This window comes from Dipteris shenzhenensis, chromosome 19 (assembly GCF_047967505.1).
Source record: "Dipteris shenzhenensis isolate YYH24624 ecotype China chromosome 19, Dip_SZ_1.0, whole genome shotgun sequence".
NCBI classification, from domain to species: Eukaryota; Viridiplantae; Streptophyta; class Polypodiopsida; order Gleicheniales; family Dipteridaceae; genus Dipteris; species Dipteris shenzhenensis.
The window spans coordinates 55,018,538-55,032,659 of NC_141614.1; the positions used below are offsets into that span (position 1 = coordinate 55,018,538).

At 43.8% G+C, this 14,122-nt stretch overlaps 1 protein-coding gene across 4 annotated transcripts in view; it reads right to left on the minus strand.

The window, feature by feature from the left end:
• Positions 1-2,834: 2,834 nt before the first annotated feature.
• LOC147890655 (Acyl-CoA N-acyltransferases (NAT) superfamily protein) overlaps positions 2,835-14,122 on the minus strand; it is a 94,383-nt gene continuing 83,095 nt past the window's right edge. For 2 of the 4 annotated variants that reach the window (XM_087390794.1, XM_087390792.1), the window contains one exon: positions 3,060-3,359. In XM_087390794.1, coding sequence (XP_087246920.1) covers positions 3,193-3,359 — 167 coding nt within the window. In that variant the 3' untranslated portion in view covers positions 3,060-3,192. The other 2 variants (XM_087390793.1, XM_087390795.1) reach the window with 2 other exon arrangements.

The window sequence follows — 14,122 nt, forward strand, 5'->3', positions numbered from 1 at the left end:
ATTGCAACCACTCCCATGGAACAGAGTTTGAAACTTACTAAAGATTCAGAAAAGCCTACAGTCAATGACAAGTACTACAAGCAACTCATCGGATCTCTTATATATCTGACAATCACACAACCAGATATTTGTTGCAGTAAGCTCACTAGCACAGTTTATGGCAAATCCAAAACAGTCTCACTGAAATGCAGCCAAAAGAGTATGAGATACATCAGAGATACAAGACAGTTTGGGAGAGAATACAGAGGAAGTCATCAAAGTGTGATGCTAGAGCAAGAACTATTCCAACAATTATCATTTTTACAATGAGTGTAAAAGTTTCCTCATAGTGCCATATTCTTTTGCATAACCTTTGGCAACAAGTCTAGCTTTATACTTGTCGATTGTATCACCTTGATTCTATTTTACTCTAAAAACCCAATTGCACTCCACTGGACTTTTTCTTAACTAAAAGATCTAATAATGACCAAGTCTAATTCTTAATGAGAGCATTATATTCTTCATCCATGGCATGCTACCATTTAGGTACTTGAACTACTTTGAAAGACTCGGGTTCATGTATATCCAATACTTCTGTCATGAATGCAACATTAGTTTTGTAAGTCCATCTTTTTGGCTCTTTTATTTCGCAAGAAGATCTTGTAATATTTGCAATTCAACTTCCCGACATGTTAGTAGGAAATGACAATGGTGGTTGCACCTAAATCAAACCACCAAGTATTTCAACTTGATGATTTCTTTCAATTGTTTTTACTATATTGGCACATTGAAAAATAAGATCTTTGTGCTGAATTTCTTTCAATTGTTTTCTCTATAGCGGCATATTGAAAAATAAGATCTTTGTGCTGAATTTGCTCGTAAGGGTCATCCGAATAATGTTCATTATTATAATGAGCAAATTATCTATTTTGATCACCTTGATTTTAATGTTGATCGCCACGCCTATTATCTATATCCCATTCCTTCATGTTTCGAATGACCTAATATCCCACAATAATGACAATTGCATATCTTTCTAGGACTATAGTTTTGAATACCTCCCCTTTCAAAGTCTCCTCTTCCCTTGGGATTCCGTGTTTGCCTCTAACTGAGCTTATTGATAATTATTGAAATGCCTACCAATTTATCTCCTCTAGTTTGATTCTTAAATAATACCAAGGTAGCGTAAATTATCTCCTCTGGTTTGATTCTTAAATATGCCTAAATTTTTCATTTTTCTCTATGAAATTCCTCTAGCAAGAATGTTTATCATGGTGTTTAGTATGAGCGTTCAACCTTGTCTTAATTGTTCTTAGATAAGCATGTTTGACAATCCTTGAAGTTGAATACTGACTTCTAATATTGAATAAAGATTTTTTAATACACCTCAATGTGGCGATCTTCTTGAATAGATACTTAGTCAAAGAAGCTTCTTGAATCTTTGATGTTGAATGTCATTTTGAATCCATCCAACTTCAATTTGATTTTGATGAAGAAAGAAGTTTTGAATATGCTCTTTATGCTAAATAAATTGAAAGCTTGCATAACTATGAAATTTGAACTATTTTGGTGTCGAAACAAAGAAAATCAACCCAATTCAATGTTGATTCGTAAAAATTATTAGCAAGGCTTGTATATACTTGAAGAAACTTGTCAAGACTCGATGAAATCGGCCCCAAGTTCAATTCAAAGCTTGAGAAAAGAGGCTTGAGGAAATCGATCCAAGTTTCATTTCATCTCTAGATGGAGAGGCTCGAAAATTTTATAAACTTGAAGAACCTTGAAGAGGCTTTATCAAATTGACCCAAGTTTGATTTGGTTTGTGTTGGAAGAGGTATTGGTGTAGAGGCCAATAAATTACTCCTTATCCTCTATTAAAATAAGCCACCTAGAGGAATCAAATTGGCAAATCACCACAATAGATAGGATAGGCACATGGCATGATTTAGTGAAGAGGGTAAGATGCCACATGTTTTAATCTTATTCATCTTCTCCAAGTCATCCTTGTGACTATGTGGAATTGTGTACATCAATTATTGAGCCAAAGATACTTAAAAATGAACCAAAACTCAATCTTTTAGGAGTTTGTGACCTCATGGAGTGTTGGATTCAATATAGAGCTTTGCAAAGCCTTCAAAGGCTTATGAAATGCAAAATTTGAGCTAAATACAACTATAAAAATCCCATTTGAGATGAAAAAGAAAGCTTTACACTTTGTACTTAATGTTTTAAGCTTCTCACACTTTCCAAGCTTGCAGCAATGAGTGCAATTTTCAAGACAACGATAAATTGTATGACTCTTCCACACTTGAAATCCAAAAATTTTATGTTGCCCATCAAATGAAACCTTAAAAAGCTCAAAGAGCGCTTCTCCTCCACGTGTGGATACTCGGGCAACTTTTTGAGGTGCAATGAGGCCTTTATTCACTTCCCAAAGCTCACAAAGGAGCTCACACACTTCAAATTTGAGCTGAACAACAAACAAGTGGGTTTCACATATGAAGTGAACCATTTGGAGATGGTCCAATTGTATAGATATTGAGTCTAGAGCTCAAGCAGAACTTTAAACAGAACTTGTGTATAGAGAGAAGAATTCATAGTAAAAGACTTCAACATATATGCAAGAACTTACATCAAAGATGATAAAGTCCATATTATACATTATGCGAATGCAGACAACATTTCTTTGCAGATGTTGATCTTGGGCTCTAAGCCTTACCTTTCCTATAACGAATCCATGTGGGCATTGAAAGGGAGCCTGACATCCGTATAAGCTTCAATGAAGATACCTCAAATTGGAAGAGAGCTACTAGTCCTATGTCCCATCCTTCAGATCTATCATCTCTTAGAAATGGGCTCAAGATCTTGTTTCCCATGGACTCGACTTAGAGTGGGTTTCTCTTATGAAGAAAAAATCTATAATTTCTATTGTCGTGGCTTGTTCCAGCTACGAGTCTCATGAGTTTAGATTGGTTTAAGTGATCTCATAGAGAAGAGAGAAGTACAACGCTCATCAAGTAGTTTATTGCAAAGGCAAGATTTCCCTTCGGTGGATTTCATTATGAAGCAATGACCTGAGGACAATAAATAAACATACAACTACAAGATGTCATCACAAAGCAAATCCATGTTCCTAGATAAATATAAAGAAAAACAATATATTTAATTACAACCACTTGAACCGGGTGGGATGCTCATTAGGAGTTAGCACGTCTATGTAGATTTTGCAAGGTCAAGCCACAATAGGTGGCGTCGTGAACGACCCATTAATCTTGCCTCTGATGCCTTTTCTTCCGTTTCTATCATGAATCCACTTTTCTCATACAATCTTCTTGCGCTTTCATTTTCTACTATCACATGCGTGTATAGGTCACTAATACCTGTGGAAAAAGTCGAGCATACTCACATCTTGATCACAAAAGAAGGCAGGATTCTCTCTCTCTCTCTCTCTCTCTCTCTCTCTCTCTCTCTCCCCGCCACGATCTATGCCTGATCTGTTGCTAATTTGTCATGCTGAATTGTGGCTATCTGTTGCTGCTTCCCTGTTGCGCCACTCAGGCTACCGTTGCGCCACCACTAAGGATGCGGCTGCAATCTGTTGCTGCACCGTCTCTGATAGGAGCATTTGATGTGCTTATTCTGCTGGTTTCCACATGGACTAACACTACACTAGCACACCTAAATCGAACTGGAGCTGCTGGAGCTGATTCGAACTGAAGTTTTGAAACTATGCACCTATCACAGCAAACCCTATTTGACATTTGTGGATGCTGCTCAGACCACAGTGAAGAGTTGATATCTGTTTGGCAGGCCGAGATCCTTAGTGGAGTTGGTAGCTACTGCGCCAAACGTACTGCTGATAGATTTGGTGAATAGGTTGGGAGAATCTTTACTCCTACGACGTCCCTATGAGCATTCTGTCCCCCCATCCCACTTTCTACAGATCCTCGAACCGGAAGATATGGGAAGTAATGGTTAAATTGTAGAATGAAAATACCCTGCTAATCAAAGAGGTCGTTTAGTCGAAAGACATCATGAATAAGCTATCCCAGAAGATGCTAGCAATGGAAAGAAGAATGGAAATTGGCTATGCCAAGGTAGGCAACATGAAGCAGAATGCTAGACCAAACTGTGCCAGGTGGATAGATCAAATGCAGGCCCCACAAATGACAAACCCATAAAATATCGACACCATTGATGATTTGGTCAACAACAAATTGGATGAAATACCCTTCGCGCTGAGAGAATAAAACAAGCAGCAGGACAAGGCCCTCAACCTTCGAATCATGGGGTAGAAGACCACGAGGATGATGATATGGAAAATGTCCTCACCCACGTCTTCCAAAAGACAATGTACATCTCAGCAGTTAAATGGCAAGAGTAGGAAGAAAAGGAGACAAGCCAAGACAAATAATTGTAAAATTTCAGGACGCATAGTCCTGCTTTGAAGTGTTGAACCATAAGCATCACCTCAAGGGGCACTCATTATGGATAATACAAGGATCCAATACTCCTAAAAGCTCAAGGAACTTCCGGTAATCGCATACATGAAGGATGGGAAAGCTCTCATCAAGGAGGCGAACCGGGAGGAAGCACAAATAGGAACTCGGGACCCTTAGAATCAAAATATGGAACGTGGGAGGATGGATCTTCGCCAAGGTCATCGCACTAGAAGAGGAAATATCAGGAATAGATGTACTTACTACTTTTGGAGACATGGGAGCATAAAGGAAATGAAACTTCAGAAATGCAGGCCTTCCTGAAAACATCAATTTGGAACACCGCAAGACACATAGACGGGCCCCCAGTCACAGCTTATAGGCATGCACTGCTAGACATGGGCAGAATACATGATCTTGTCATCTACAATGGCCACGGAGCAGGGTCCAACGTAGTTGACTACCTCATGGGGTCTCCTGCCTTCAATTCACATCTTACTAACTTTCTGTCTCACCCCCACCTCCAGGAGCAGATAACAATTATTCGTTCTTTAGTATCTCCACTCCACTGCCCACACCACATACTACGCTATCACTTGCACACACCACCTACCATGACATACACTTTGACCACACACTCAAGCCCGCATACTCCGCTCACCTCGCCGACCTGCTTAGAGACATACATCACATACCGTTCTTAGAGGATCGAGCTGGCCTTGATCACACGATCCCTCCATGAGCCAGCCCTACACACTACTCGATCTACGCACCCTCCTAGTCTCAGTTCGGTCGGTATCCTACAATAGCTAGTATGACGAGGAGTGTAAGGCTTTAGGTTGACCACTCCGACTCAAAACCAAGCATCACCTTCTAGGAGAGACAGAGACAATACGTGAGTATCACCACCTAGTCGCCAGAAGAAGCAGGCCTTCACACGCCAGAATAATGAGGAAATACTAAGCATTTTGTTCAGTAACAACTCCAAAGACTTCTGGCGGAGGTTCCTCGAACGGAGAGTCTCATCCCCTCTCATGGACACCAAAACATGGCACTCCTACACGCTTCAATAGTACAAGACGCTACCACCAGGCCCTTCCCTATGCCCCAATCCACACGGGCCCGAGATGGGAAGATGCCTCAAAACCCTTGGTTTGACGACAAGTGCAAAGAGGCGCAAGCCCACCTCACACAAGAGGAGCCCTGGGTCCGTAGACACCATCTGAGGCTCACCGGATCTTCGGATGGCTGACCCACCACAAGAGACGAGCCTTCCTCACGCACAGGACGGATGAGATCATCGGATCATTTCGAGGCGGGGACCCAACCAATGGATGGGGGCTTCTCTCGCAAGGGAAGCTACCCGTTCCCATCACTGATCCGGGAGTGTGGCACACCTGTGCATGCTCCTTATATGATGCAGGCACCACTTGACATGTCCTCTATGCCCAGACCCACTACCTGTCACTTATTTACCACACAAAATGTACGAGTGCGCTTTGCCGGCTACACAACCGGAAGGCATAGGACCATGAGGGCCTACAGACTGAGCATTTTGCACATGGGCACGAGGTCTTAGCCACAGATGTTCAACCATGCTGTATCCCATGGCTTCTCACCAGCTTGGAGCACCACTCCTATTGTACCGATACACAAGGCAGGAGACCCCATGGACACTGGGAACTACCGCACCCTCATATGATTGGCCACACACTGGCCAAGATTTATGGATCGGTACTAGAGAGGGAGATCAGCAGTCATAGAGAGGCACAGGGACAGCGGGCACGAGGTAGGTAGGAGTCAGGAGGCAACACTGTACACTAGATCACACCCTAATCCAAAACCCTAATTCTGTTCTAGCTTGTATTTTTGCAGCCATCTCAGCCTTGCTCTTTTTCGTGCCAACCCTATTCATTTTCGCCTCTATCCTGCAGCCATTTTCCCTCCTTTGTGCCTATTCAGCTCCACCATAGCTTGCCTCTCCATAGCCGTCTGCTTTTGTGCTCATTTCGCCTCCTTTTCCCTGCTGTCTGCACCCGTTTTGAGCACCTCCTCCTGCCATCTTGTTGCTGCTGCATAGCCGCCCTGTAGCAGCACACTTCTGGCTACCTTTTCCAACTTTTCGAGGTGTTTACGACGCAGTTCCAGCCCTGCCAATGCTGCGTTTCGGAACATTTTCCAAGGGTTGTGTGCATTTCAGAGCACACTAGGCTAGCACGTGTGAAATTTCAAGCTATTTCAAAGCATCTTCAGTCACGTTCTTAGGGTTTCCAGGCCCGCTGCATCGGAGCTGTTCAGTCACACTTGTACATTATTGAGTGATTTGGAGGCCTCCCTGACCTATTTTGGAGCAGCTGCTTGCATTTGCCAGCTGTTTTAGGGTTGCTGTTGCAGAGCCGCCTCCTTCACACTCATTTTTGGGGCTGCTCTTTGCCTCTCATTCATCCCGGGGCTGCTCTAGGTCACTGCTTTGCATTTTGGAGCAGTCCTTTGCCTCTCTTTAGCCTCCTTCTTGAATATCGGCCTTGCTGTCCGCTTCCATCAAGCTCTTTGCCATCATGACTTCATTGTCCTCCAGCTCTTTGCTCGTGGAGAAATTCAAAGGGGAAGGTTTTCCCACATGGCAAATCAAGATGCAGCTGCTTCTTATGCTCGAAAGTGTTAGGGATGTTGTTGAGGATGATGAGTGAGTTGCTTGATCAGAAACACCAAAGGATTTGGAAACAACGGAATGCAAAGGCCATTGCCCTCATTGGTCTTTGCTTGGCCGACCTCTCATCCATCATGTGGACTTCAAGTCAACAGCTATGGAGATTTGGGATCCCCTTGAGACATTGTTTGGTAATAAAATCACCAACTCTTAAGTCTTTCTAAGGCTCATGTTTTATGATTTGAAAATGGGAGAGAGTGATGAGTTGAGTGATCATCTAGCAAGGTTTCAATCTCTTGTTCAACAACTTTCAAGTTTGAACAGCCCACCTGATGATCGAGATAAGATGGCTGCCCTTATGAAGAGTATGCATGGAATATACCGCTTTAAGCAAACTCTTTAAGTCCTTCGCCTTGCCACCACTAGGTTTGATGATATGGTGCCACTACTCATTGAGAAGGACCTGCACAATAAGGAAGCCTCTCCTGGTGTTCAAGCATTTGCTTCCACCAGCAAATGGAAGATCAACAAGAACATTATTGCAGGTTTTGCAGGAGGAAAGGACACATTGAAGCTCATTGCTTCAAGAAGAAGGAACATGAACAAGAGAAGCACCATGCCAATCTCCTTGCTGAAGAACAAGCTGAACTTAAAGAGCCCCCAGAGGAGATACATGCAGCTACAACAGAGGTTCACGGCTTCTCTCTTGAGGATGAGGACCCTTACGACCAGGGTATGGCTTTCTAGGCCCCCTATGCTATGTGTGTTTGTGTCGAGCCAATAAAGATTCTCAGCCTTGAGTTGTCCCTCTAAATTGAATGTATTTGGAGTAAGAGGTACTCCGCCCTGGGTTGTTCCCCAAAAATGAATGTATTGTCTTTTACTTTGGTTTGATGGTATTGACCACCTAGTTTATGTAAAGGGGGGGTGAGGAGTGATGGTTTTCCCTTGCCAATCGCAAGCTGACTAAGAAGCCACTATCGCACGGGAGGTGTTGGATAGTTGGACTTGCTCTTTGCAGTATTGTGGTGGAGGGGGGATTGGTCTACTCTTTGTGTGTTGGGTCTCATACTCTTTGCTCTGAAGGGGGGTGTTCGAGATATCATAGCCAAAGAGTGTGATGATGTGATGTGTTGGTGTGTAGTACTAGGAGTTCTAGTACTAGTTCATGTGTGGCGAGTCATGTGTGAGTACCACGTGTCACTCTAGGAGTTATCCCATATACACTTGGTACATGTGTGTGTGTATGCTCAGTCTATATAAGGCTTGTACTTCACTTATCATGATATACTTGATGAATGAATGAAAGCCTTAATGGATTCTACTATTTCTTCTCTCTCTCTCTCTCTCTCTCACACACACACACACACCATGTTTTCTAACAAGATCTCCTCCAACTCCACACATTTCGGACGTGGGGAGGGGACCAGGAGTTCCCCACCAAGATCTAGTTTTATCGCAACCATTTTTTGAGAGTGTCGGAGGAGGGATTCATCATTAGACCCCAGTATCTTGAGGACAAAGGAGTCTCACATGCACTGAGAATTGCCATTGGAAGATGCGGTTTCCTCCCATCAACTAAGGATTGAGGCAGGGAGAGCTGCAGGTATACCAAGAGAGTAAAGGATTTGCATGCTATGTACGCTGGGGGCGGTTGAGACAAAGGAGCATTTTCTCTATATTTGCCCAGCCTAATATGAGATACGAGGACGCTACCATTGTCTCTACTTGTAGGGGAGTGCAAGGGAGGTGTTCCAAGTTTACCTTGCTCAAATTCTTTGATCTAAAATTGGATAGAGGAGAATCCATCTCTTCACATTTGAACTCCATGAAGAGCATATTGACTCATGTATCTGGCATCAAGTTTAATCTTGATGATGACATTGTAATTGCTATCTTACTCAGAAGCCTAATTGAGGAATATGGCACTATTGTCACTACCCTCACCGATATACCAGAGATTAGTTTGGTGGAAACTCTTGGAAGAGGAAAGGAAAATCAAACAGAGGAATGACTACAAAGAACATGGGGCATATTTGGCCAAAAGCAACTTCAAGGGCAAGAGCAAGATGAAATGCAACTTTTGTGGAAAACCTGGACATTTTGAGAAAGAGTGCCATGCAAAGAAGAAATGTTCAGCAAACCTTGTGGAAGAAGCAAAGACAGAAGAAGAAGAAGAACCAAAGCATGTTAAAGCTCTCACTGCTTTCACCACCCAAGTCAATCTTGACAAGGGTGATGACCCATATGTTTTCTAAGTTGTTTGTGTGTGTAGTCAATAATGGTTCTCTACCATGGATAGTCCATCCTTAAATGATTGTTAGTCCTTTGTTTGAGATTTTACCTTGTTGGACCCATGGGTATTTCCTAGTCATTGTCCAATCCTCCAGTTGTAAACCAAGAGTCCTAGGAGTGAGTCACAGGTTGGAGCTATGTGTTGCCACATGATGGTGGGCAAGCCATGGAGCATCCCATGTACTACTACTGAGGGATGAGGTCATCAATTTGTGGGGGGGAATGAAGGACAAATTGATGTAATGGGGTGTACCTAGGGGTACAAGGGTTGTGTGTTGGTTAGTGTGACCAAGTTTGGTAGTAGAAGGTTCCATTAGGTGTGATTAAGAGATTCATGGGCTGGATTGAGAGATCAGTGGAGTGATTTGTGGATCTGGAGATGCTGTCCTTTGGGGCACATGCATTGTATCAGTTGCCCTTATAAGGGCCTCTCCTCTCTTGAATAAACACTCTCTTTGCTTCATGTATTGATCTCTTGATGTTGTTCCATCAGCTGCTACTAGTAGCCTGGTCTACAGTTTCACCACCTCAGCTGGCCCTAACCTCTGCTTACACAGCAGTTCTTCTAGCTTCTCTTTTCATGGATCTCACTTCCAGCTCATGCAGCAATCTCCATCTCTTCAAGCATGCTTTGTTGCCCATGTGGCACACTTGGCTTTCAAAACAGCCCTACAGAGGCTACCCTTTACATCCGCAAGAGTGGGACAGATTTGCTGATTTTAGTACTTTGTGTGGATGACATGATTGTGACTGGGACACATGCGGAGCAATTGCAGCTTTTAAGCTTGGACTTGCAGAAGTCATTTGCTATGGCTGGTCTTGGTCTTTTGCATTACTGTCTGGGCATTCAATTTGCTAGCAGTGAGGCCCCGGGGCATTTTGATGTTACCATCCAAGTATATTGGACAGCTTTTGCAGCATTTTCAGTTTGAGGATTGCAAGCCAGTATCCACACCATTAGAGCCTGGTTTTCATTTCTCTTCTGAGGATGGCAGTGGTGTATGTGATGTCACTCTCTATCAGCAGCAGGCAGTTGGTTGTTTGATTTCCTTAAGCCATACAAGACCTGATCTTCAGTATGTTGTCTCATAGTTGACCAGATATATGCACAGCCCCTCTACGCACCATTGGCACCCCATGAAGCATGTCTTCAGGTATCTCAAAGGCACTCACCATTTGGGCCTCCTTTATGAGACTGATTCTTCATTTGTTATGCATGGATTCACTGATAGCGATTGGGCTAGTTGTTCGAACACCTGTGTGTCACATAGTGGCAATTGTTTCATGCTTGGTACTTCATGCATCTCTTGGTTCAGCAAGAAGCACACTGCAATTGGTCCTTCTAGCTGTGAGGCTGAGTACAAAGCAGCTTTTATAGCTACAGTGGAGTGTGTTTGGCTCCGGAAGTTACTTGCAGATCTGCATGCATGTCAGACCGCCCCTACCATCATCTTTAATGATAGTCAAAGTGCTTTGGCTATTATACGGAATCCCATTTTCCATGCTCACACAAAGCATATTGAGGTTCACTATCACTATGTCAGAGAGAGATTATCAGCAAGTGATATTGAGTTGTCTTATGTTCCCACTGAACACAACTTGGCAGATCTTTTCACGAAGGCTCTACCTCGACCTAAGTTTAAAGCTTTTTGGCAACCTTTAAACTTAGTACCTCTTGTAACCTGATCTATTATACTCTGTACAGTCATAGATTGCTATATCCCTACAGGATGAACATGTGCAACCATGACATTAGATATTCAGGTATTCTGAGCCGTGTCCATAATACTTCAGCCCATACCATGGAGGGGGGTTTGTAGGCCATCTATGGGCTATTCATAGGTGCCACTCATTCCTTGGTATGTGCCTTGTATGCCTAGTTACAGTCAGTCAGGTCAGTTGGTACTGTTAGTACATGTACCACTTAGGACAGTTAGGACACTTAGTCCAATTAGGACATTAAGACCTAGGGTTTTGTTATGTTGGCTCTCTCTTGAGCCTCCACTCAAGTTTTTGTAGCAATTCATTACAGCATCTCGTTTTTTGTCTTCTCTCCTTCATTTTGAGCTTCCATTGCTTGCCATAGCCTACACCTAGCGCGCCCTTTGCTCAAGCCCAGTGAGGCTTGTATGAGTCTATTTTTTTACGCACTATGAATAATAGGCCCGCGAGGGCTCTCGTGGACGTTAGTACATCTCTCTCTCTCTCTCTCTCTCTCTCTCTCTCTCTCTCTATGGATTTGGGGTATGACGAGGAGATCATATGGGCCGTCATGGCACTTTACGAGAGAGTCTCAGGTAGAGTCCGGGTAGGGTCGAGGTGGACAGAGGAGATCATGAGCACTATTGGGGTCAAACAAGGGTGTCCTTTATCACCCACCTTGTTTGGCCACTACATTGATGAGCTTGAGACAATTATGTAGACACTGGGGGGAAATTGAAGCTCTCTAGCTGGCACGCTGATCCGGATATTTCTATATGCAGATGACGTGGCACTTTTGTTTTCATCAACAAATGGCCTCCAGAGATACCTTGATGCACTACAGTCCTTTGTGAGTCCCCTGATTTGAAGGTCAACCTTGGTAAAACCAAGGTCATGATCTTCAATACATCTCGAGCCGTTATGCACCATGAGCAGTTCACATTTGACGGGTCGCTTGTTGAGATTGTTTCGTCATATACATGCCTTGGGGTTATCTTCTCTAGACCTATCTTCACTATGAGACCCACGATGCAGGCCCACCTGACTAGGGGATACACTTCATTGGGCAGATTAGAGAGACAATGCTTCCGCTAACACTTTCAGGATCCGCAGACCAAGGGATTGCTGTTTGACTCCTTGATCCGTCCAGAGGGGATGTACGGTAGCCCTTGTTGGCAGCCGGATCTGTCAGATATAGAGTGGGCCCATGTGGAGCAACTACAGGTTCTCATGCTATCACGGATGATCCGCGGTAAGCCGTCCGTCCCTCATCAGATTATTCAAGCTGAGTTTGGGTCATCCCCACTACAATTGGATGCAATATTTCAGGTTATCATCCACCTATACCGGGACAGGGGGTACAGGGATTGCACTTCTGGGCGCAGCAGATTACCATGGCTAGCATTCTCCTCTTCTATGGCACTATCGGCAGCAGCAGGTGACTAGAGATGTTGGTATGCACGCACAGAGAGATGGTTTGAGTGACTGGGGTCAACTAGGTCATCCGCGAGGATCTTTTCCAGCTACACACATTCCGGACCTAGTTGGGACTGAGCGAGCTTCTAGTGAAGCTCAGCTTCTATAGGGATCATTGTTTACATACCACTAAGGAGGGTTTCGTTAACCTACCAGGATGTATATAGATCCACTTACTCCACTCACTAAGGATCTCTATTGGGCAGTTTCAGGTCTCTTCACATAGACTGCGCATTGAGAGTGGCAGGACAGAGGGTCTACCTCAGGAGAGGCGCATATGCACATTATGTGGCATACGGGAGGTCGAGTCGGAGGAGCATTTCATTTCAAGTTCCCAGTTTACTAAGAGATATGTGGACGCTTCTACTGCCTCTTTAGAGACAATTCTGGGGTGTTTTCCCGATTTCTTTCCTATCCAGACCAAAGATGCTTGGCGGCTTTCATCCATGATGCAATCAGGCAACGCAAGCGTCTACTTCGATCACGAAGACAGGAGCAAACCTCCTCCTTGCTAGACCCTTCTCAAAGCTCAATCATGGAGTTCTTCCAGCCAGAGCATGTGGACCCCCATACTATGAGGCTCCAACATGACCAAGATCCAAAGCCAACGACACGACAGCTCAGACAGAGGGTTGACGCATAGAATACACTTGGGGATATCCCCTCTCTGTTCAGAGTCGGGCCTTGACCAACAGGGGTCATTGTAGCCCTTGTTAGGCATAGAGCTATGACCAGGAGACGACACAGGACCACGCCCACGAGCAACCGATAGCACTCTATCGCCGACATCATGCTTCCGCTCTCTCATCCACCTAGATGATGATGATGATGATGATGATGATGTGTAGTCAATCACTCTAACATGACTATGTAGTACTTAGCACTAGCTTTTTGCATTTTTCATTGGTCTAGATGCTCGTTTAGTAGCTCCACCCTCACAGTTTGGTTGTATCAGGATTCTCACAGTCGCATAGACCCATCAGTCTTTCGAACACTTTAATAAACTTTCTTTCTTTCTTTCTCTCTCTCTCTCTCTCCCCGAAATGTTAACACGAGGCTATGCAAAAGCCCTTGAAAGTGCAATGACCATTTACATGGCAGGATCACCACCCAAAAAGGTTCTGACACACCTTAGTAAAATTTGTATGGCCTTGATGAAGAAAGTAGATAGCCACGAGACCACCGACATGAAATTGATGGCAGAGAAAGCACATATTGACAAGACACTCAATGAAGTCAAGAAACAAGGGGGCGTATGCAAGATGAATGGAGAAAGGAGAGAAACAAGAAGGATGAGTGGGAGAAGGAGAAGGTAGCGTGGGAAATTGAAAAGACCAGCCTCAATGACAAAATGGAAGCTATGGGAGCAGAATTACAGCAACTAAGAGACACGCAAGGAGCACCAGAAGGGGCATACAAGGCAATGGAAGAACTCAAATTTGAGAATGAGAAGCTCAAGAAGGAGATGGCAGCCTTGCAAACAACCATACAAGGAAAGCATGCTGAATTTACACAACAAATCACCAAAGGGAACATAGATATGTTAGAATGGAAGAATGTGGTTAAGACAAGTGCAGCAGCC